This window comes from Strigops habroptila, chromosome 11 (genome assembly GCF_004027225.2).
Source record: "Strigops habroptila isolate Jane chromosome 11, bStrHab1.2.pri, whole genome shotgun sequence".
Classification (NCBI taxonomy): domain Eukaryota; kingdom Metazoa; phylum Chordata; class Aves; order Psittaciformes; family Psittacidae; genus Strigops; species Strigops habroptila.
In genome coordinates, this window is record NC_046360.1 from 4,778,900 (window position 1) to 4,803,066 (window position 24,167).

At 39.0% G+C, this 24,167-nt stretch overlaps 1 protein-coding gene across 2 annotated transcripts in view; it reads left to right on the forward strand.

Moving 5' to 3' along the window:
• Positions 1-19,585: 19,585 nt before the first annotated feature.
• The window catches only part of TMEM132C (transmembrane protein 132C), a 207,296-nt gene continuing 202,714 nt past the window's right edge, over positions 19,586-24,167 (forward strand). For both annotated transcript variants that reach the window (XM_030500747.1, XM_030500748.1), the window contains exon 1: positions 19,586-20,089. In XM_030500747.1, the coding sequence (XP_030356607.1) occupies positions 20,014-20,089 (76 nt within the window). In that variant the 5' untranslated portion in view covers positions 19,586-20,013. The remainder of the gene's footprint in view (positions 20,090-24,167) is intronic.

Genomic DNA, 24,167 nt, shown 5'->3' on the forward strand with positions numbered 1-24,167 from the left:
AACCGACATCTCTTCTCAGCAGGGCTTCCATCCAATGTAGTATCTTCGTTCTGAGATTGTATCAGAAATCCACGAGGGATTAGCAAATCACAGGGCCAAACTTTCTTGTAGTATGTAGATAAAATGTTTCACTGATTTCACTAAGTACCTGAATAATTTCTGCAGTATTGTCCTATATTTAATTAGCTCCCTCCAACTGGATACCATATCATGTCATACTTAACGCATGATCTGTATCAGATGCTAACTCTACCTCTAGCAAATACATATTTGTTTTATTTATGGTTAATACTGTTGCAGTAACAAAAGAATGTAGAGTACATAGGAAACACATTTTTTCCTAATTGAGACTAGAATTTTAAACAAGAACAGAAATACACGGTATCCAAGCCCCTGGTTTTAACTGACTAAAAGGCTTCAGTGAAATGGCTATGGGAACGAAGTAATATTTGCAACTTAAAACTATCTATCTTCTCCAATGTTTTCTCCAATATGTTAATGACCTGGGCAATTTAATTTACATACAAAAGTACAAAGTGGAAAGCAGTTTTCTTTGAACACATGTAGTACTTTTTTCTAGATATATTAGGATATAATGCAAGTGCTTCAAATGAAGATACATGAGGAATGCACTAGTAAGAGTTCATTAAATTCTTTTACTAAATACCAAACAATCGTGTTTAACTTGAAGGTTTTTCATGTTCAAAGAGATCCTACTTTCATCTTCTAAGCCTCTAAAGAAGGCTGCAGGAGAAAGGGCTCAAGTAATGTACCTTTCCTTTAACTTGAAGGACAGTAAAAATCCTTCCAGACAGACTCTTCTTTCTTTCTTTGTTTCTTTCTTCTACAGAAAGAATATGCATATTTTATCACATTTTCTTCTTAAACATTTCCATACCTACCAGGAGATATCTGTACTCCATCAACATGTGGTCTACTACCGAAAAATACTCACTATATCTAACTAATTTCCATAACAAAGAAACAAAGAAAATAGATACTGATTCTGGAACTGTTGATGTCAAAGCATTTCACATTTAGAATTGTATTTCCAGGGTCCTGCATACGAACTCATTTTGTAGAAAAGACACAGCTACTTCTATCCATTGCCTATGTAGGAAATTTGTTGACTGTTTCATAAAAGGAAAGCAGAATGTTTGTGAGGCTACTTGATATACCTCACAGGCTGCTATGTATCAGCGGACAACACTGGGCAAGACAGTGCAGGAGAAGTGACACTGATCACTTCTAATAACTGAATTCTAATGTAAGGATGAATAATTTTAGGCTGAGAATTTCAGTTCCACAGGAGGTACACCCATTGCTCTTGAATTAGTAAGAGCAGGAAGTCTCACTGCTCTGGACAGACCTGGTTATCTCAGTGGTCTTACCCAGAGGATGTAAATAAAATAGTTATGTCATTAATATTTCTTTTTCACTCTTTACAGTTGTTATCAGAGGAATTCTTAAATCTTCCTTCTGATAAAACAGTCCCTATAGTCCATTCACTGAGATCACTGTGTTATGCCTGAAATAGTAGTTCAAGATGTTGTTGCTGTATTTGGCTGGAGTCCCCACTGACAGACAGGTGAACATTCTGAAGATAGCTTTATTCACCTCTCCTTCAGCTGCTTTTTTATTAGAATGGCATTAAGTCACAGTAAATGGTCCATTGTCCTCCCCCTGGCCACTCAGTGATTCTCTAAAGAGTAACACTGGTAGTTTCATCATTGCTATGACACCTCACATACCATTTGTATAAAAAGTAGTAACAGAAAAAACCTGTAGGAACAGAGAGTGAGTTTTTCAACTTGATCTGTTGTTTATAATTCCACTGAAAGAAATTTTGAAACAATATGAGCCCATACTTTTTTTTGTATTTTTTAATATATTAATATTTGCAAGTAGAATACTCGAGATAAACTAACTGAGAAAAGCTTTAAATATCATCTCAGTGTCTGAAGATTTTAGGAGCTGGCCCTAGAAAATTGCATTGGTTTATTTATAAATATCAAGGACATTTTTCACAGCTCTATTCAATGCTAAATGCTCCCATTAGCTGAAAGTGTATTATTTTGCAGTCAGAAGGATGTTAACCTTTTAGTTGTACAGGAACAATAATAAATCCATCCTCTTCTAACAGTTTACCAGGTAATGATGGTAGTTTAATAAAAAACAATGAGCTCTTTATTCAACAGTACATAAAACATAACTAGAATTTTGTTTAATGATTCATAACAGTAATTCCTTGTTTTGGTGCCTTTTTTTTTTTTCTTTTTTTTTTTTTTTTAATCCCCTGACCTATTGTCCCTGGTATCCATAAGATACTTAGGTGTAATCCTTAGAAAGTGAGATTTATCTTCATGTCTTTGAAGTACAAAGGATCACAAGCCTCCTTCTGATGGCTAAGATATATTTTTCAAGCCAGCGCACAATTTGTAAGTGTTTCTTTTCTTGTTCACATACCACCAATGTCATTGTACTCTGCACACAATAATTTACCAGTGCTCACCAGCTGTGGACAGCTGTAGGATAGGATCAGAAGGCAAGGGAGATCTTTAAGCTTGTACTTTGGGTGATTTGCCTGAGCTGTTAGCTTGTGAGCTCTCAGTATGCTATGAACTAAACAACAGTGTGCTCAGAATAACTGGTGACAGCGACATCTCAGACATTATCCATGTCTCTGGCAATTACTGACTTTTTTATAAAGTAATTTCTGGATTACAAAATGAGATGTCTTTTCTAGAGTGACTAGAGCTTCAGGTAATACCAATACTGCAATATCTGCAAAGCACTTCTTCATGCAAAACCACTTGCAGAAACGCTTCCAGACATAACATGAAAATAATAGAGGCCAGCAACTTTTTCTGTCAATGTGGAATTATCTGGGAGTATCTGTTTTCCAGGAAACTGATCCATGGTCCATGCAGTACAATGTAAAAAAAGATTTTTTTTTTTTGGCTGTGATGTGCTTTGGGCACATCCTGATAACCTATAAAGAGTTTCCATATCAGAAAAATCACATTTAGGAACTGACAATAAAGGTACCAGGCTTAAAAAGCAAGAACTGAAGGAAGAGTGTATTTTTTTTGTTTCATCTGGAAGAGATCCTTCCAATCCTAGAAGAGTTGACATGTTGATAAAAGCACAGAGGAGCGCTTCTGCAAAACATGCTGCTGTACCAATATGAAGTGGACAACTCAACCCACCAGCTTCCCATATCCAGTATTGAAACTTTGTAAGAGTGGGAATAGCAATGGCCCTAGGCAAGCAAAGTGCAAGCAAATCTGCAGATTTGTTCTCCACAAATCAATGACAAATTTAGCTTTTGAAAAATGTGAAGGGATGGCCATACTGGTTTTACCAGTCCCATTTCCTCTGGAGGTGGAGAGAGGAATCCAATCCAAGCCCACTGCTGCTCTTGCTAGTGGAAGATACAAGGAAAGAAAATTAGTAAAATGGGCATCTACAGTGATGATTTGGAAATCACTCTTCTTATGTTATCTGATTGCTGAATTCTTCTGGCCTCTCTGCAGCTGTAGCTCTGTATAAAAGCAGCTAAGCTGCAGTGTTATGAGCAAAGGTTTAACAAATAATAGCCTAGAATCTATTTATTTCCATCTGCAAATTTATACATCTTGCCATTCAAATTTGCATAATGAAAAGTATATTAGAATCCAGATGCACATCAACTTAGATATGCATTCAAGGGATGAATTTTGATGCCAGTTACAGACCTGATCTACTGTTTTTGAAAGTCAATGAGAAGTCTTCCATCCATTAAGTGAACTCTGTCCCAACCTTTTAGGGTTTTTCAGTGCTTATCGAACAAAATTCCACAATTCATTATTTGAAGACTTTTCTTCAGCAACCGCTACTTTTCTAAAAGGTCTGAGCAAACAACCTGTTCTCCAGCAGTGAAGAGAACAGCATACAAGAAGCCATTTCCAGCTCCAAACTAGTAAGTAATCATAATCTCACATTCACCAAGAAAAAACATACATCTTTTCAGATCTCCATTCATCTTTGCTCCAAGGGGGCAAGCCAGACTTTTGGCTGCATCCTTGCACTTAGAAACAAGATCAAGCTTCTCACCAGATTTATCTGACATACTCTGTAATCCTGTAGAAGGTACTTTACTTCCCTGTTTCTCTTCTATGTTTCACATCTTTTAACTTGTTCTGGGTTCAGCATTGTTCTCAGACTGAAGTTGAAAACACAGCACTGCACCAGCTACTAGGAAGGAGAAAAATAACTGCTACAGCTGAACTCAGGACATAACTGTAAACTCAACTTGTCAGCTAAAGTGGGACCTCAGTCTTGATCAGGACTATTAGTCATAGTATAAGAAAATAAGAGATGTTCGTACAACTTAATTCTACCATACCTGCTCACACAGTACAGATCCTAACCTTCTAGTAACCTCATTTTCTTAAATCCCAAACAAACACCTTTAAGAGTGGAAATGTATTAGTACAAAAATCTTAAATAATTTGTAATGCAACAATGAAATTGTTTTTGTCCTTTCCCCACCATCCAAAGACTGTAATTTTTAATGAAGTCTACCACTTACTGTATCAAAAATATATTCAATATTACAATGGAAGCTTCCTTGTTACTTTGTCCCACAGTAGCAGAACATTAACACCAGTATTTTCAGCTTGTTTGACACACTCTTTGTGCACGAGCACTTGGATACAATGTAATGGATTTCGTCTTGTTGACTTACAGTTACAGATTTTTCTTACTGCAGCTTCCGAAACTTCATCAGGAAGAAAGATCATGTCCGTATTTACTAAAGTCATACTTTTCTTCTGTTGCCAGATGCATATGGAAGTTTCTGTGTTTCTTTAATACAAATTCATAGAGATAACAGTATGATGACACTAAAGGCAGTAGAGCTAAGCCTGTGAATGCAATTACATGCAGTGAATCAGACAGTGGGGTGGTGAGTGCATCAAAATAATGCATCACAGTTAGGAGATAAACTGCAAACTGAGATGCTAACACAAACAAGAAATCTGGAATGTGGTAGCTATCTATAGCTGGAAAGGAAGAGCTGGAAAAGAAATCCAAAAGAAAAATTTCTGTTCGTGCAACAACAAAAAAAAGGAAATTGCAAGGAAGAGAAAAAGAGAAACACAGATAAAAAATGCTCATTCACCGAGGAGCAACTGGTTATCGGAACTTTACACACTACCTTTGAGTTCATTTGCATGTACCAAGGGTTAACTGGAACAGTATGAGGTCATTTCCCAGGTGTTCAGGTTAAAAATACACCCAGAACCTTTAAAGTCCAGATAAGAGTAAGTCTAAGCTGTTACCCTGGGTAGGTGGGAGGAGCAGTAACCCTTTTCATCTAGCTCCTATTCCCACATTTCCTTTTTCCTTTCCCTTCTCCATAAAAAATGTACACAACAGCCCCAAGTTAACAGTCTTTCACCCCAGAGACTACAGCAAGGGCTCACATGACCATGACGGCTCTGTGTGGCTGAACAAAAATGGTCCCTGAATATATTTTGGTTGTAGCAAGAGGAACATGGCATGGAAACTTTGGGAATCAGTGTTCCAAAACAACTCTTGAAACCTCAGATTTGGACCATTTTAGTCTCTGCATTTCTCCTGTTAATACATGAAACAATATTTTGTAACCTCTCTGATAGTCATAAGCTTTGTAAAATTCCAGTCTTGGGACACAAGTCAGAAGTTGTTTCAGATACAATATTTGATAAATTAGTTTATATGTTTGCATGTTTTTTTGTAAAAATGCTTTTCTAGCTCTTCCAGCCCACTTTTGATTTATCACTGTTACTCCAAAACCTCTATCCTCTTTGTATCTTTTTATACCATGGGGTAAGATGGAATAATATCACTATTCTGACTTTGTAAAACACTATATTCTGCATTGGTGTAAAAGACTACATGAATGATTAGAGAAGCCGCTCTTAGTTTGAATTCTCACAGCCAGAAAATATTATTTTTTCAACAGAGTAATGAATTTTAATATAATAAAACTGCACTTGCTCATCATTTTACTAATGGCTGGTGTTTCCGAAATGACAGAAAACAACTGCATATGGACAAATACAAGCAAGCCTCCAGTTGCTTGAAACAACAATCTCAGTTAGCATCAGAAAATGAATGGAGCTTTATAAAATATCATTCTTAATCTGCAGCTGTACTACAGGGCCCTCTGCCGTGCAATTCATGGTAATAATGGAATAAATATAGCAGGTTAGTAAAATTATCCTCCCATTAGTTCTAGCAGTGTAAGCTGCATAATTGACATGTCAAGTTTTCAGTATTGTTTAAAAACCTTTTTAGGAGCAAGTGGCAAGTGGGCATTATTTACCACTCACTCTGGGTTCCTAACAAGGTCAGACAGATCACCTAACCTTGTCAGGTAGCAAAGCCATCTGGCTTGATCACAGTCTGATCTGATTTCTGTTTCATAAACTGAACTCCACAGTCCCTTGAAAGAGAGACAATAGCCTTTTCAATGGCCTGAGCTCTTTCACCCTTTGTTTCTCTGTTTAAATAATATATGTCTCTTTGGTCTTTTGGCAAGAATGCTTGACCTTGTAAATGTGACCATTCACAGTGCTCTGTAGTGCTGGAATGTTCCTTTATAATACTGGAAGGCTTCTTTATATTATCTAAGGCAAATGTTTGTTTATGAAAGTTGAAGTAAAACATTCACATGATCAAAAGAAAAACGAACAGGCACCTGGAATGCACAGTAAGAAGATCCCTCCTAAGAGGAAACTTCTCTCGCTTCAGCTCCTGTTCTGAATCCAATTAAGAGAGATGAAAACATTTCTCTCACTTAAGTCTGAAGCAAGAAAAAGAACAGGAACTCTGAAAAAAAAAATTGACAATTAGTATCATAACTAATTTGCTGTTCTTCTGTATTTGTGAACTGTTGATATACTGCTGCCAACAGCTACATTAATCCATTATAGCAGTTGCAGAAAGGACTCTTTTGACCTCTTCTGTGCCCTGGGGTACAGTTCCACAGTACTGCTGAGGCAGCCTAACAACCTGCTGTACCTGAAAGGGACAGACCTGCTTCTTCTTTCCTTCTCTGCTTCCACCTTCTCATCTGCCTGCTCACAGCTGTGTCTCTCACACTGGCTGTGGTGCATTTTTGGAATCTTCACTGAACTGCTTTAATTTGTCAGCCAAGCAGAAAAGTATTTGCATTTTCTTTATCAGGTTTTTTTTTTTTTTTTTCCTGCTGCTCGTGTGAGCTGAATCATTTTAGTGGGGGGCCACTGAACACCAACCTGAGTGCAAGGAACCAGCAGGAACATGCAGCACGGAGGTGAAGGAAAGCAGTGAGGCTGGTACAGAAATATGGTTGGAAACAAAGCTGTGGGGTGTAAGACTTGCTGTTCTGGAAGATGTGAGGAGAGGAGACAGCGACTGCTGCAGCTTCAAGGAGGAGCCAACACTTCTGCCCTCTTTCCTGGAACAAGGTCCCACCACCAACCCAGCCTGAGCTTTCCTCCTGCTGTAGCAACAGCTGTATGGCCAAAGAAGGTGTCTGGGCTGGGGCCTTTTGCTGCACCTCCAGCAACCAGCAATCCATCGCTAAAAGCAGTTGCCTGCTTTGTGGCTCTAGGCAGTTGCTCTGCTTTGAACCAGCCATGTTAGCAGCTTTAGTGGGTGTCAGGATCTCACAGAGGAAAGGCATAGTACTGTACACGTTAACAACCTCTAGTGAAGGCAAACTAAAGACATACTTTGACTAAGCATCCTTTGCCTTAGATAATACAGTAACTCTATAGGTCTGAAATGCAGGAGATTGTCATAATCTTCCTGATATGAAGGAACACCAGTCACTGCAGACTTCATTAGTCTTCCCTTTATTCATACAGGTTGTATAAAGCTGAGAAACTTGTTTCCCTACAGATACCTCACCACCTCCTACAATCTCCAGTGTAAACCTATGCTTTTATTTTTGCATATTAAAATATTGCTCTGTCTAGTCACTGAGTCAATGCACCAAAACTCTTCCTCTCTCTTTATACTCCTCCAACCTTTTTTTCCACAGTTAGAGCCAATTAAAAGTCTGACGTGGAAGAAAGTACTTAACTACCGCTAAGTCTGAATAGCTTCTCACTTTGAATTGCCATTAAGCTTCTTAGTAAGGCACCGTAGGTAATATTAACCTCAGTTGGAATGTGTTAAAAGGTATAGGCACTTTTCACTATCATAAATTAAACCAAATCAAATTTCCTTTTTCTCATATGGCTATTTTATGGGATTGGTGTTATTTACATTAAGCAGCTATCTAAATGCTCAGAGTACATACTGATAGCATAAGCAGTGATTTTATTTTTTCCCCCTCTTCTGTTAATATCAAATACATTCAATTTGTTCACTGAAATACAGTTCTGGTGTTCCTAGCACTTCAAATTCAATCTGCATTAAATAAACCTCCTACTTCATAACAGGACTGAACAGTGGTCTTGGAACAATGCATGTGCAGAATTTTTAAATTACTCTCTCTAGCGTTGACAATTGCTAAGGCTGAGAAAGGAAACTGGAAGATGATTAAAGGTAATCATGCTCTCTTCTCATTGTTTCTTCAGTGAAATTCTGAGGATTATAAGGAGCTCTAACTGCTATAGTACCTGCGAGCTTCACAACAAAATCTGCAGTATCTGACAGCATAAGGAAAAGCTACTGTTTCCTATAATGTAGAGAACTGTTTCACTGAGAAACTAAACTCCAGGTTCTTTTAATTTGGTATCAAAAAGGAGCAAAGATGCTGAAATATTTTTTAAGCTTTCTTTTTATCAAACCTTTCCAATTAACAGAACTTGAGGAGCTAAAAATAGTGGACAAAGCAATAAACCAGCAAGATCAATGACTGGTTTGGTTTCCTCATCCAAGCAGTGAGCATAGGAAATTCAGCAGAACATGATGCTTAAATCATTGTCACCAATCAGAAGCAAAGAACACTGTAACCTTATGTGAATTAAATGACAAATGTCTGCTAACTAATATTCTAAAAAATGGTGAACACTTCAGACCTGCTACTATCCTTGTAAGTCAGAAGGTGGCTTTTATCGAAGTTTTAGAGAACATGATCGAGCCTGACACATTCTAAGAAGAAAGAAAGGGGCATTGAAAATTTCTATGCCAAGAAAAACATCCCACAGCACAGAAAGAGAAAAGACCTGCACAAAAGATATTTATTGTCTATGTTATTTCTAGACATGTTATGAGTATGTAGTTGATCTTGTTTCCTCTGAATGAAAGTTACTGTGTTTTGGACAAGAAAATGCAGTTGATACTTGAAATCAGAACACCGAATGGTTTGAAGGTACAACAGATGCCATCTTAACAGAAAATTACAGAGAAGTCAAAGTCTGATTCCTACGCTGCTGATTGCAAGTTTTTGTGTCCAAGACTTATCAAATACTGTTTTATAACCCACCTAGGACAAATATGGTATGTCATCAACCTGTAGATGCCAGTGCAATATGTATATAGGAGGGGAAGGGGAACAACACTCCTGATACAATATAAATCATTATGTCACCTGAAGTCTAAATTTCTAAGCAGAAAGTAAAATCAAGGAAGCTTAAAAAAGCTCATCCATGAGTCTTTATAAGGGTGCTTTTTGGGTTAGCAGATAGAAAACACTTCATGTACAATCTATTTCTGGCATTAAATGTGGGAGCCATAGTTCAATGGAAAGACAATTCTCAGCCTAAAATGCCAAATTTCCATCTTGGTTCTACTGACAAAAGTCCTCATGTTCTGACAGTGTGATTTATCTTTGACATTCAAGGGTTAAACAAGTATGTCTGCTTCACGCATGGCCCTATTAAACTATCAATTAGAAGTCTTACAATTTGCTGAATAGATGCAGCCTAGAGCATCAAAGATTAGCCATAGAGCTAGAAGTTCAATCTCTTTCTCTCTGGGCATCTTTAAGTTTCTTTTTTTACTAACTAACTCCTGCTGGCAAAGGTGTTCAAAAAAGCAGGGAACACTGACAGAAGAGTTATGTGGAGAGCTTTCTGCCTTGATCTGCTTAATCTAAATAAAACACATGACTTCAGGAAATTGAGCTGCTTTTCGTAACCACAAAGTCTGATGTATCTGCTACTAAGGAGGGAAGTGCAGACGGACCTACACACTCCCTCATGAGTTTCTATTGATCTCAAGGGATGTTATGAAGCATATGTCATAACTGTGGATGTCAGAGGCTGCTGAACTGTGGTCTTCAGACCACAAATATTTAATGGAAACTAATAAATAGTCTGTGGCTCATCTGTAGAGTCATATTGCCTTTCATTTTTAATTAAAAGTCTCATGGTGACAATGATGGTGGTTTCTGCAAGAAATGTTCAGGGCTGATTGTAGTCCATTGATCCAATGAACTGGTTCTCTAAAGCTTCTTGGGTTAAGTTCTTCCGTCACTTTAACCCCCTACCCTCAACGCCAGTGATTTCTAAGGGACTGGTGACACTTCGAAATCAAAATACAACAGCGTTCCTTCTATTTCTGCCCTGGTGTTCATGTAAATGAGTCTGGAGACATATTTACTGAGGGCTCAGCATGGACGATTATCACTCTTTTCTGCTTCTTCTTATAAAGTAACTTGGTGATTTTCAGGTTCACATAAATAATGAGATAGAATCATGAAGTAATTAAGTTTGAAAGAGACCTCTGGAGGCCATCTAACACAAGCCCCTGAGATATAAGAGTCTTATCTAAGGTGGTTCCACTGTTTCTGCAGAGAACTGGAATGCCCTGGTATAAGAACTTTGTAGCCTATTGCATGCCTAGTAATCAATTAATGTACAATAATGTTGTGGTTTAACCCCAGCTGTGACATAAGAACAGTTTAATAATTGAAATAAAGTAAAATATAATAATAATAATAATGATAATAATGATGATAATAACATCATCATGAAGAAAAGGGGAGAGAGAGAGGAATAAAACCCAAGAAAAAGAACACCTTGCATTGTATTGTATTGCGATGCACAATACAATTGCTCACCATCCGCTGACTGATGCCCAGACCATTCCCAAGCAGCGATCGGCCCCTTCCAGCCAACTCCCCCCAGTTTCTATACTGAGCATGATGTTCTGTGGAATGGAATATCCTTTTGGCCAGCCCAGGTCAGCTGTCCCGGCTGTACTCCCTCCTGGCTTCTGTGCCCCTCCTCACTGGCAAGCCATGAGAAGCTGAAAAGTCCTTCATTTAGAGTAAGCACTGCTCAGCAACAACTAAAACATCAGTGTGTTATCAACATTATTCTCATCGTAAAGCCAAAACACAGCATTGTACTGGCTACTAAGAAGAAAAATAACTATCCCAGACAAAACCAGGACAAATAAAAAGGCTGCACAGTGAACACTGTATAGGGAAGTGAATTTTGAAAATTTTTCATTTTCTGGAGGCAGTCATAAGTTATGACTTACTTGTAAAATGTTTCATTTTATGATAATTTAGGGACTTGGAGGAAGTATATGAAAGTAAATAGGTAAATCAAAATATAGAAGAAGGTCTGTAGAATCTTCAGAAGTGCCCAGAGGCTGCAACAGTTTCTGCAGCACGTGCGTATGTTCCTCAAAACCTGTTTAGATGGGTATAGAATCATAGAATCAATCAGGTTGGAAAAGACCTTTAAGATAATCAATTCCAACCTTTACCCCAGCATTGCCAAGTCCATCACTAAACCACGTCACTAAGTGTCTTATCTACACGGTTTTTGAACACTTCCCAGAGATGTTGATTCCACCACTTCCCTGGGCAGCCTGTTCCAATACCTGATCACCATTTTGGTGAAGAAATTTTTACTATCTTGATCTGTTAGGTACCTAAACTGCCTTTTTTAATGCTTCTCTAGTTCTGTTGGGGTTTCTTGTTTGTTTGTGTTTGGGATTTTTTTGTTTTCTGGGTTTTGTATTTTTTTTTTTAATATAATCTGTCCTAACACAAAGGAGAGTCAGCATTCAGCATTATTACTAAAATGACAGCTTTATCTAAAATGTTGTGACAAACCTATTTGTTGTCAAATTGATTTGATTGGGAAAGAAAAAAAAAAACAAACAGGCAGAAGTAACATCTAAAAATTCCTATTCCTTGCTAGATCATTATTAATTTTTAAGCAGGACATTTAATTGCATCTTCACTGATTTACAACATTGGACACAGTAATCAAACAGCTCCTAAAGCAATCTGACGTATTAGACTCCTGTAAGACTGTATTCGTTTTGCAACGTTTTCTTTATAAGTAATATATATGCATTAGGTTGGAACATTATCCTCATTAGCCTAGGGGACTGTTGAAAAGCAGTAGTTGTATGAAAGATTGAATTTCAGCATTTCAGGTCCTATTATGCTAGGTAATTAAATGAGAACCTCTGCTAATTGTACTGCATCAAAGACTGACAATGGCTAGGAAGAAATGGCATGTTCCATTCATTAAGCAAGGATAATATGCTTGTTATGACCAAATAATCCGTCATGATCAGAGAATGATCCGAAAATTGTTTATCTGTATGCTACATTAACGAGACTTAGCGCTTTCATATTGCTCTTGAGTACCAGATGCACTGGAAGAAATCGCAAGCCTATCTTCTGCTCTGGCTGCTCCCTTCGGCGCGACGCTGGAAGCGGCGGCTGATGCGCGAGGGGGCACTGCTCGCACTGCAAACGCAACCACTGGCCTTTCACAAAGCCAGAGGAAGGCTGGAAAAGCTCCCTGGGATTCCAAACCTTACAACAAACCTCACTCACAAGAACTCAGAGCTTAAAAGTTATTTCTCTTAACTCCTGTTCAGATGCTGTAACTCAGTTACAATTGCCCGAGAACATAGATTAATACTATATTTGCATGTACAGTCACAACAGATCTGGTATACAGATCTGGTAAGTAGAATACAACTCTAGGGTCTAATAATTGTTACCACATGTTTAAAGTAATGGTTGAACTCAAGTTAAGTGTCACAGGGTTCACCGGGATTAGCAATTTATCCTGGGCACAGCACTTTGAAGTAGCTATCCCTTTTCAGAATGCAACCTGCAACAGATGTGTCTTGGGTATTTCAAAGCTTTAACTTCAAGCAAATCAAAATATGCAGTAAGTGACAAATACCTTTGAAATGCATTGTATCTGAGAAAATTTTTGTTTTGTAAGTACATACATATTAAGACAACTAATTCACACTACAGAAAAAATACTAGAGCGATTCATGATACACATATTTAAAGCTTATCAAGACATCTTGATTTACTTCACTTTATCCATACAGATATGAGAGAAGGAATAAGAAAGATCAGGAACACTTGTGGATGAATTGTTCCAGAAGTTATTCATATAAGTAAATGCTACAGTACATACATGTGAAAAACACTGTGTAAGACACAGGCATTATTGTTTACAGACTTCTATGGCAATAGAAACTAGAGATCATAATTAGCCCATCATGGTCCTTCCTAAGAGTATGTAGCATCAGGTCATAATACTTGGATAAAACAGAGAAACAAAGAGAATAAACATTACAGATGGAAAAATCAGGGATTTCAGTGTTTGTTATATGAAAACAAATACTTAGTCTTGGCTCTGTTCAAATTCTGCTCACATTTGCTTCCCAAAAATGATGAACTTATATTTGCATTTTATGTCTCTGGAAGCGAATAGTCCCAAATGCTGCTGGTAATTAGAATATTTTCTACGAGTGTGGACATCTTGAAAATATTACAATTATAGTCATCACAGTTTTGGAATTTAAAAAGATAAGGAACATGTCATCATTGTTTATGTATAAAAACACTGGTATTTGGCCTTAGAATAGACACCAGATTTGTGGATGCTCGAAATTGTAGATGGCTTCAAAAACAACTGGAGAAATTCAGGGGAGAAAAATCCACCACAGACAACAATACAATTGTTGACTCTGGAATTCTCTGAGCTTCAAATCTTCAAACCCTGGGAAAGGACTATCACGGCACACTTGCCCTCTTGTACTCTTCCCAAGGCATCCAGTTTTGGCCACTGACAGAAACAATCTAGGTGAAACTTTGGTCTGATTCAGTGCAGCTAGTATTATTATAGAAATTCTTAGCAAATTGAGGAAGAAAGATCTGATTCTTAAAAAATTTCAGTCATTGAAAATTTTGGAAAAGCTTTTGTATGCACATAGAGTTTTTTGGGGTTTTTTTTAATGTAAGTGCAGAAAATTAAATTTGCATCTGGCCAATGGCATGACTTTTCTATAGCTGATGTGCCAGGTGAAGCCTTTGCAACCAGAAAGTAAAATGTTGAAAAGATTTACAGATCCCTATATGCTTTTTATCAAATGCCCCATTTTAAATGATATGCCCTTTACCTTGTAGTTGCTTTCCTGGATCTGTTTCCAAGAAGCTTCTCACTGACAAATTTGGCAAAGGGAGGAGTTGAAGGAAAGATACTTCCCATATGTCACTAAACTTCATTTTGACAGCAGTGTTGAATGGTAGGACAGAAGGCCATATATTTAATCCCTTTGATATCAGTGATTTGAATATCATAACTGGGTTTTTTATGTACTCAGTTGTATTTTGAGAAGCGGTCTTCTGGTCAAAAAGCCATATCTTCAGATCTAAATCTGAAGGGTATACAAATATTTGATCCATGCAATAGATACATACTGTGTATCTTTGCTTACAGTCATGAGTATAGAAACTAGGGAAGACCACAGTGACTAGGTGAGCTGGCTCCTTTGCAAATAATGGTATCTCGTGATCCTAAGTCCTTGTTAAAAATGTCAACCAAGAAGATGACAATGGCAGGCACTATGGCAGAAAAATTAATTTTGGAGGTACTGAATATAAACCCATGCCATGCTGTCTGCATGCAGCACAAATAAATAACTAAGAGATGCAAGTTATATCTCTATTTCAAGGATAAATGCTGACAGTGAAGCATAATAAAATCACTTTAAATGGCAATACTCCTAACTGCAAAACAAAGAATAGAAGACAGAAGAGAGACGATAATTCACCCAGGTACAAGGGTGGCACAAAACTGAATGTTGAACATTTTTTTCACTCTATTCCTTTACGTGACCTCAGATTTCTGGCAGGATTTGGGGTGCACCACTCTCCCGTTCTGTCTCTTGGAATCTTGGAATATGGAATATTGCTCCATATACACAGAACAGTACAGAACACAGTTTTGGTACAGATACTCTGAACTGGCCGTGATCACATTCCAAGGATTTTAAATTCTATATTTGAAGAAAATGGGTTAAGAAAAGTATAATTCTGAATAATTACAAATGAGTGAGCAGAGAGGCATACATTAAATGAGAAAGCTACTTATTCAGCTAGTCTTATTAATTTTATAGTATGGTAGAATATATATGTAGGTTTTTTCCATGTACTTGATGAAACTATTTGGTGTCATTATCCCATTATACATATAAAGACATTGAGGGATCGAGGAGGTGACTTGTTTAAGGTTGCACTGAAAGCCAGAGTCATTTATATGATATAGTGCCAAGGATAACAATACATGGCAAGCTACAACAGAGAACAAGTTAAATGGACCTCTGCGTAGTAGACATAGTGTTAAATGATCACATTCAAAACAGCTTGCATGTATCAAGGACAATCTATGGTTTGGGCTAAATTAGAGAGTAGTGGTCAAATACTAGTTTGCATTACAAAATTATTAAAATCAAGATTACAGGCTGCAACGTCTATTATACTCACTTATGTCATGAGTGCTAAACTGCTGGCAACATCCCAACATCTGTTTCCTAAAGTTCTATCAGATTATTCCTTCTGACACACTTACGCTTCCAGTCCAGTCTTAGGGCTGGTTGACAGATTTTTGATTTTCTTTTGTTACTGAAAGTCTACATAGCACAAAATTTGGTCATTTTTTGCCCCCAAAACCCCCACATTTTCACATTAAGAAAAAAATGTGTAAAATCTTGCACTTCAACTAATTTCCATTTTGTGATGAATGTTATACATCATCATGCTCAGTATAAGACAACTTTATAGCTTTTCATTCTCTAACAAAGAAATAGCAATTTGGATACCTGTAAGTACCTGTTGTAACACTCAATCACCTACACAATATGTTATTCCTCAAAGTATCTGATCATGTTTTCATCCGAGAAATGCTGGTGAGATATATTTGCCATACAGAACTTCTACATGGATGCAATATGTGCATTGACAAAATACAAATTGTACAAAAGACCTCAATGCCTGCATACAGGTTGGAAAGTTCCACTATCAATTGCTATCTGCACACACCGATATGAGCTTTGAGTTGATGGATTTTTTTCTGCTTTAATTTTTTAACATTGGGTCAGATAATTGTGTCATGTGACCTCAACGCTGCGGGTGGTGGTGTGAGAAACTTCAATGTGGGTTGCATTTTCAGCCTAACGTACACTGTATGGTACTTTTGAAAATTTTAGGAAGGTGGCTGATGCCAAGATGTCAGCTTTGGCCTACTGTCACTCTATTTGTTTCTGATCATGTTCCTTATTTCCTTACACTTACTGCACGGATGCTACATGTACGACCGCAAATTTCAGTTTTGCCTATTACAAGTCACAAAAGCCTATAAAGACTTCAAAACTTAAACTCCTGAGATTCCTTCAGAGAAACAAAGTCATGTATCTACATTAAAAGTACCTGTTGGTGAAATACTTACTACAAGTAAAAATGAAAACCAACAAAAAAATTGTGACAAAATCTATAAAAAATTAAGTTACACGCTATTCAAAATGAAGTTCGTACTGTTCATTCATTATATTCAAGACAAATACCTTGACATATTATTTTTAGTATGTGCTGAACTGTAGGGTTAAATTACTGCTAAAAATCACCAGAAACAAGAATACCTAACTGATTACCCCTGCTCACACGAGTAACCCTTTATTGAAGTAAGACTTGGTCTTGGAAATGAAATTTCCATAAACTTCAGTGATAACAGAATTGAACTCTTAGGACTAAATCCATATTCACTGATGTTATATAGTTTCTGCAAATTAACTTTTTTTACTTCAACTGTATAATCTGAGGAGTAGCATAATAATCAACATGAATAAAATGACAGAACCTAACTTTAAACATAGAAAATTATGCTGGAACAATAAAACATCACAGAAATCCAAATTGATTCAGGATTACACATAATTTAAAATATACAGATAAGTTGGATTTTATCAAAGGTAGGTAATGACATTTTCCATATTTTTTTAATCTCAGTGTTGCAGTTTCCTTTTTCCGGACTCCATATATACTCTCCCTTGCCTTCAGACACACTCCTCTGATTTTGTGCTTGGTGTTACTTAGGCTGTTGTTATAAATTGTTCACAGCAACCCATATTTCCATTATAAATGTATTTAGAAATAAATTAAGCTGGGTTCTTTGAATGTGAGTGTGATTTCTACATTTAACTCCTTTGGTTTCCTTCAAAAATGCCAGCCTAAGCAAACCATGGGCATAGCTTCTATTGAAAATTCTGGTACTGAAATATTGTACCTACAATGACTACAAATAAAATTTCAAATGAATAAAAATAGCTATAGCATCACCTATTCTGTACAGACTTCTTTACCATATTTATTAGCTTGTTATCTGATTTCTATCTCTTATCCATGAAAGTCTTTGCCAATGGATTCTACATGCAACTTCCAAAACTTTCTTCAGAGCATGTTACAGAAATAATAGACGTTCCAGTTCAGATTTGATGAATAGGACATAACCTACTTCAAAGGATCTCCCAATAATCTCCTATCCCATCTAACTTAGATCATATTGAAATTTTCTTCACAATTCAAAGTAGACAAATGTTGGTAGCTTACAAATGGTGATAGGATTGGGTTTTGGTCCCTTAGTAAAAGTTGCCTTGGAAAGAAATAGCATTTGTCTCCACTGTATCTGCTTTCTCTTATAAATCAGACAAATCGTATACACACATTATCAAAAAATTCAAGTGCAGGATATAAATGTTTGTTAGATGCTGCATTTCACTGTTGACTGCTGAATTTTTATATTTTAGCTCATCTAACAAGTATCTGTGGTGTCTAGCAGAATTAACAATCAAGCAGAAGAGACTAAAGCTGTTACACATTTCTGAATGAGCTTTTCACTGAGAATTGCTCCTTTACACTTTTGTGAGGAAAAAATATGTTAAAATCACATCCATATGATATCCTCTTTCTACTTTTTCAACATTTAGCTGCTACTACCAGTAAAATCCAGTAAACCAGCACAGTACAAAACATATTCCTCGCAAAGTTCCTCCTAAGAAATCTCTGTGTTAGAGCAGCCTTTCTTGACCTAGCCTATCAAACTGAGAATAACTTCTTGCATGATGTTCTTAAAGTCAGCCAAACTGTTTTACTCCTTTTATTTAGGTAATATGTAATGATAAACGTTGACACCTGTTTCAGTAACACCACAGATTAAGTAACACCCTCACTAACTTTGGTTGATTAGCCATCCATTGAGAACTGGCTGTATTTGCCTGAAGAATCAGAGACTAATTTCTCAGGATAAAAGCAGCAGGTTGTAAAACAAGTCACCATTTTAAGGTGTTGCTTTGTCAGAGTAAGGGTTGTTTCTCTGTTTATTTGGTTTCTGCACTCAGTACTTTTTACGCTAAAATACTTCAAATACTCAATACTAAACTGCACTTTGCTTGCTGTATGCCAAAGCTTGTTGAAAGTATGCTTACTATTGGGCCACAAATATGTGCACTTTTTTGCCACAAGAAGCAGGAAGGAATGCCAGCTGAAGTTATACAGGATACCTATGTGAAAGTATCAAATTAAATGAATAGGGTTACTAATATGGCCTTTGAATTATGTTTGGAAGCTGGAACCAAAGAACCGTGCAAAAGGAAGAGAAAAACCAAGAGGATGAGCAGGCAATGACAGGGCTGGAGCTGAGTGAAATACAGGTGGGTGAAGCTATTTTCTTCATTTTAGGGCTTGCAGTAGGTTTCCCTCTCTCTGGAGGGAAGCATTTGCACACAATAAAGTCTTGTGTTTCAGTAAGGCTCTCTTATTTTGGTTTTCTGTTTTTAATACGTGTTTCTCTACAGGAAGACTTAAGAGAGCGGGAGTGCAGAAGCGGGTGGTAGGCTCAGTGATGGTTCCTCATGTCGGGGAGGGATTCCTCCTCAGGGCCAGCCGTTCCTTCGCTCCCGCGCCCCAGTCCCGATCTCCACCCCCAACCTGGCTAGCTCGCACCCCACACCAGGGCTCCCCTCTCTCCTGCCATATCGGCTTGACCACAGTCCTTCCTCCCTTCCCATCCCCGGCGCTCCAGAGCGGGTGTCTCACCTCCTCAGCCTCCTCCCGCGGGTCCCGCTCCCCGCCTCGCCGGGGTCAGCCCGTCCCCTCAGCGCTTTCCCGCCCCGCGCTGAGGGCGGCCGTAGGTAGGGCTCCCCCCGCCCGCGCTCCCTCTCTTGCGCGAGCGCCAACGGCCGCGGCTCGCGCTCAGCGGTCCCCCCCCCCCTCACTCCCCCTTCCCTCCCGCCCTCCTCTGAGGGGAAAGTGTGTGTGTGTGCGCGCGTCTGCTGCCGGCCCCGAGATAAAGGCACCGGGAAGCGGAGCCGCAGCGGGCTGGAGCCGCAGCGGAGGGCGCTCGGGTTGAGCCGGGCGGGCGAGCTAGCCCCGCCGGCTCCCGGACCTTTCCCCGCCCGCTCGAAAAGTTTTGCCCGGGGAGCGCGGCGGTGCTGGGGCACCCCTCAGCCTCCGCCCGCCATGGGCGCTGCTCCCCCGGTCCGCCGGCGCTAGGGCAGGGCGCTGAGGGAAGAAGACGCGGGCGTGCGGTGCTGAGGGGAAGGAGCGGAGCCGGCATGGGCAGGAGCCCGCCGCGGGGCTGAGCGGCGCTCCGGAGCGAGGTGTTGCGTGTTAAGCTCGGCGATGGCGCGGCCGCAGCGGGCGGCGGACAGGGAGAGCTAGCGGCATCGGCGGAGCGCCCCGGAGCCGCGCCCGGGACCTGTCCCCGTCTCCTCGGCATGGCGGGGGCTGCCCGCGGCGGCGGGCCCCGCTGCCCGGCTGTCAGCCTGCTGCTCGGAGCCCTGCTGTGCGGAGGTAAGCACTTGTCGCCGGGCGCTGGCGGGGCTGCGGGCGGGGGGCGGCCGGCGCTGAGCTGGGGCGAGGAGCGGAGTCACCAGTTGATCGCGGGCGGATCGCGCTGGGCTGCTCTGCAGCTTCAGGCTGCGACTGCAACTCTGGAACTCATTCCGAAGCAAGCGTCTTGTTTTCCACCGTAGCGGCGTGTGAAGTACTCCTGTCTCCTTCTTTCCCCGTTGTCTTTTCTTTTAAATCCTGCCGCTGTCTGTCTCTGCCGTTTTAAAATCATCTCCTCCCCCACCCCCCCTTTTTATTTTTCCTCTCCTGTTTATTTGAATGGTAGGAAACCTCGCAAGCTTGCATGAACTAAAATGAGAAACGGGGAAAGTTTCCTTTCTTTCTGCCTCAACAATGATGGTATTTGCAAATGCATCTTAATTACTGCGTTGTGTTAAAAGGATCTTCTCTGTGGGAGAAGGATGTCCCAGTCCCGGCTTGGAACGGAATATGGGGAGTGGTGAAAGCTGTAAGAGGCACCAGGAATACAGTGACAGTGTTTAGGAATACCGTCCTTTAAATTATATTGGAGTTGTGCGGTGGTAGCTCTAGAGGCTGGATAGAAGCCCTATTACCTGGACTGGACAAGATGCTTGTTATCTTGATTAAAGGGAGAGTTGAGGAACAGGTTTGTCTTAGCAGAGAGGTCATTTGAACAGTCTGCTGTTTTTTCTCATCGCTGAACTTCTCTGATCAAAGAGTCCCTTTGACAAAGGCAGATCTTATTTAAAGTGACTCAGGGGTGCAAATCGTGCATGATCCAAACAGGGATTTCTGTGCAGAATAGTAGGTGACTGTCATTCTCAACACTTCTTGTTTTTTTGCTGAGACCATGATAGTTGTGGGTATTTTCTAAAAACATGCCCTTCTTCCCCTTTGGGGAGTGGGGGCTGGAAACTTGTTAAGCTCTCTGCAATTCCTTCTGTGTTGCCATCCCTAGTAATAAAAAAAAAAAAAAATAAATTTGCTTTTTATCCAGCTGGTATTAGTGGTGCTGTTTGACTGTCTGTACTAATAAAAGACTCTTCATTGTTTAGTTTGGTCAGTCCTGCCAACCTCTCTCCCAGGGTAGTTGATTGTAGAGGCAGGTGTGAGATATACAGAAGTATCTCAAGAGTGAATCAAGGGCAGAATCAGTAGCAATCCATAAAGGGACTTTTCCCACCCTGATTGGTAGGGAAAACAAAGTACTTGGCAGAAAATTGCATGGCCTCTTAATGCCGATCATTTCAATATAGTACATTAAAATTAATGGACATCCCAGTGACTCTACGTGCTCTGAAAGTGCTGATTTGAGAAGTGTAAAATACAGATTTCTGTTTTGATTGCTGCAGCCTGGAGGTGAGAATTATATTAGCTTTGTGCTCACCTTCAGAGACTCCACAAGATTAAGATTTGTAAAGAGGGTCTGGCGTTTTTCTGGGGCAGCGTGTCTTGTGTGCCATGCAGCTTTGACAGTCACAAATGCATCTTCTCCATTAAGCGTTTGCGTTAGACTCAATATATTGAGTTAGGCACTGATATATGGACATTTTCTATATGAAAATATTTTTAGAAGAGGAGTACATAGGTTATGCTGCTGCTTAAGGTGGGAGAAAGTGCTACAGCGAGAGGTTATAAACAACCGAACCTCATTAAGCCCTTTCTCACTGCTGGAACCTGGGTCAGCATTGACTCAGACTGTAAAAAAAAGTCAGTAGTGGTGCCACTGCTAGCAGCAGCTGCTGGGGGGTTCTGGGCTATGCTCTACGAGAATAAAAGAGAAAATATTACTTCAGGGAAGAAAAGCAGAGCTTCTGAGCAGGGAATTTGCCTCTCAGCATTGCTGGGCACAGTATGATTTTGAAAAGAGCTGGTTAATTAAACTTATTTAATAAGGTGTTTGTATGGTTTCCTTGTGAGGCCTTAACAAGCATTTCATTTGTGTTTCCCTTGTGTATTTGCACTCTTTTTGTTGGCATGTTAGGATAGTGATTGTTCTTGAGAGCTAAAGTCCAACTAAATGAAAGTCACTTTATAGCTCGCAAGCGAAAACGTTTGTAAATGTGCTGAGAAACTTACTATTATAGACAAGTTGTCATTTGCTATTTAAAGAGCTATATTTACTTCTCGGAACTCATTAGCATCTCCTATCAGGCCTGAATTTCTAAGAAAATTCTCCTGAAATGTTGCCTTAGGCTTCAGTGTGCCATTATGCTGTGGTTATTATCTGGCCAATAATGTTAATTCATTCAATCTCAAGAAAGAAGCTTGGCATTTAATTTAAGCCATGCCTCTAGTCAGACCAGGGTGTATAAAAAGTCAGTGTGCAAAAGTGCTTTTGCATTTAGGTGTAAGCACATGTTTCACATACCAGTTATTGGATGCCTGTTCCCTAGGTGGAGAGTGTGTGTGTGAAATCATATTTACATAAGTAAATCCCAAGTGTATATATCTTCCTTTCAGGAAATGACCTCTTTTCAGCAAAGTGCTAATGAATGTGCTTAAGCCTCTTTATAGCCAATAGGAAGTATTCATGAGCTCGAAGTGAGATTTTTTTTTTTAATTATTTTCTTGAATCAAAGCATAAATGCGAGCACAAGTGTACAGATTTACTTTATTGTGTAGTGCACGAATAACTGGGAATCCTCAGTGTCAGATTGGCTGTGAACTATAACAAGAATCGTAGAAACTGGAAGTGCAGAATCCCAAAAAAGTGTTTAAGGATGCTCAGCTAAAGGATTAATTTGTTTGCACAAGGTGTACGTATGTGCAAGAAAGTATTGAACATGAGCAGATGATAAAGGTGTATGGAGTTACCAGAATTTTAGGTACTGAAGTAGTGTTTGAACACAAATGCAAACACAGTTGTGCATCCATAGGTTGGTATAGCACCTGCTTTGGTTATGCTCTTTTGTGCCACAATCACGCCTTACGTCCTTGTTTTAGATACACCGATGTGGAAACTGATTGAGACTCTTTATTTTGAATATAATTTCATTCCAGTTTTAAATTGTTTAAGCAATGAAATTAGGTTTTTTGTATCTTATTGTGACAGTTCAATATCATGGCATACCCTAGTGTTAGGGAAAACGTCCTCATTTTTCTCTTTCTTCATTTCATCCTGTTAGTGCTAGCTAAGAACACAGCAGGGACCTGCATTATGTGAAATTATAACTACATGGAGTTTTTTAAGTGGCTAATCTCTTTTGGATATAACACTTTCAAAATGGAGATTGTGTTATTAATATTCTAATTTACTTTTTTACATATTTGGTAGCAGATCTTAAAGTTTATTAGACACTGTACTTACCTAGTAAAATACCCAGCAGTTGTATTATAAATGGCTGTTCAAGCATGCTTCTAAATGCATGATTCTGATATAAAACATCATACCTGTAATTGCCTTTCTACTGCATGGATATGCTTCTGGTTCTTGAATTGGGGAACTAAGTATTTGTATGAAATGAAGTAATAAACAGCACACCATTATGTTTTCTTAAATGGCTGAATATTAGTATTGACAAACTATTTTCATTGAGATGAAGGGATGGGGATTTTATTGAGAATTGGGATTTAGTTCTGCATTTTTCTTCTTAAACTGTGCTGTGAAATCACTAGTTCAGCACCACTGGAAAGGTGGCTTGTAAGGAATAGCTCAAACTCTATCAATAATGGGAGATTTGCTAGCAGTGTTAGTATTAAAACTTTCCTGGGTAGAGTTTTCAAGGTAATGCCCCTCTGCAGTAAATCTCTCTGAGCTGTGGTTAGTACCTGTGGTTAGAGTCATGCCTATGTAAGACAGTTAATCAAGAGACGAATAAGTAAATGAAAGTTTGAAATCTTCAGATTATGATCATGCCATTGAAGAGGTGTCAGAGATTTGTTGTTCTGAATCCCAGTTTTCTTCAAGGCTTTGGTAAACCCTTTGATTTACTCAGATGCTGCATGCAAGTTTGTGCTGCCACACTGAGATTTTTGGCAGTAGTTCGCATCTGGCAGGCTCCGCTAGATGTGTCCTAGCTATTTTGAGAGAGACAAAAAAGCATATTATGTTAAA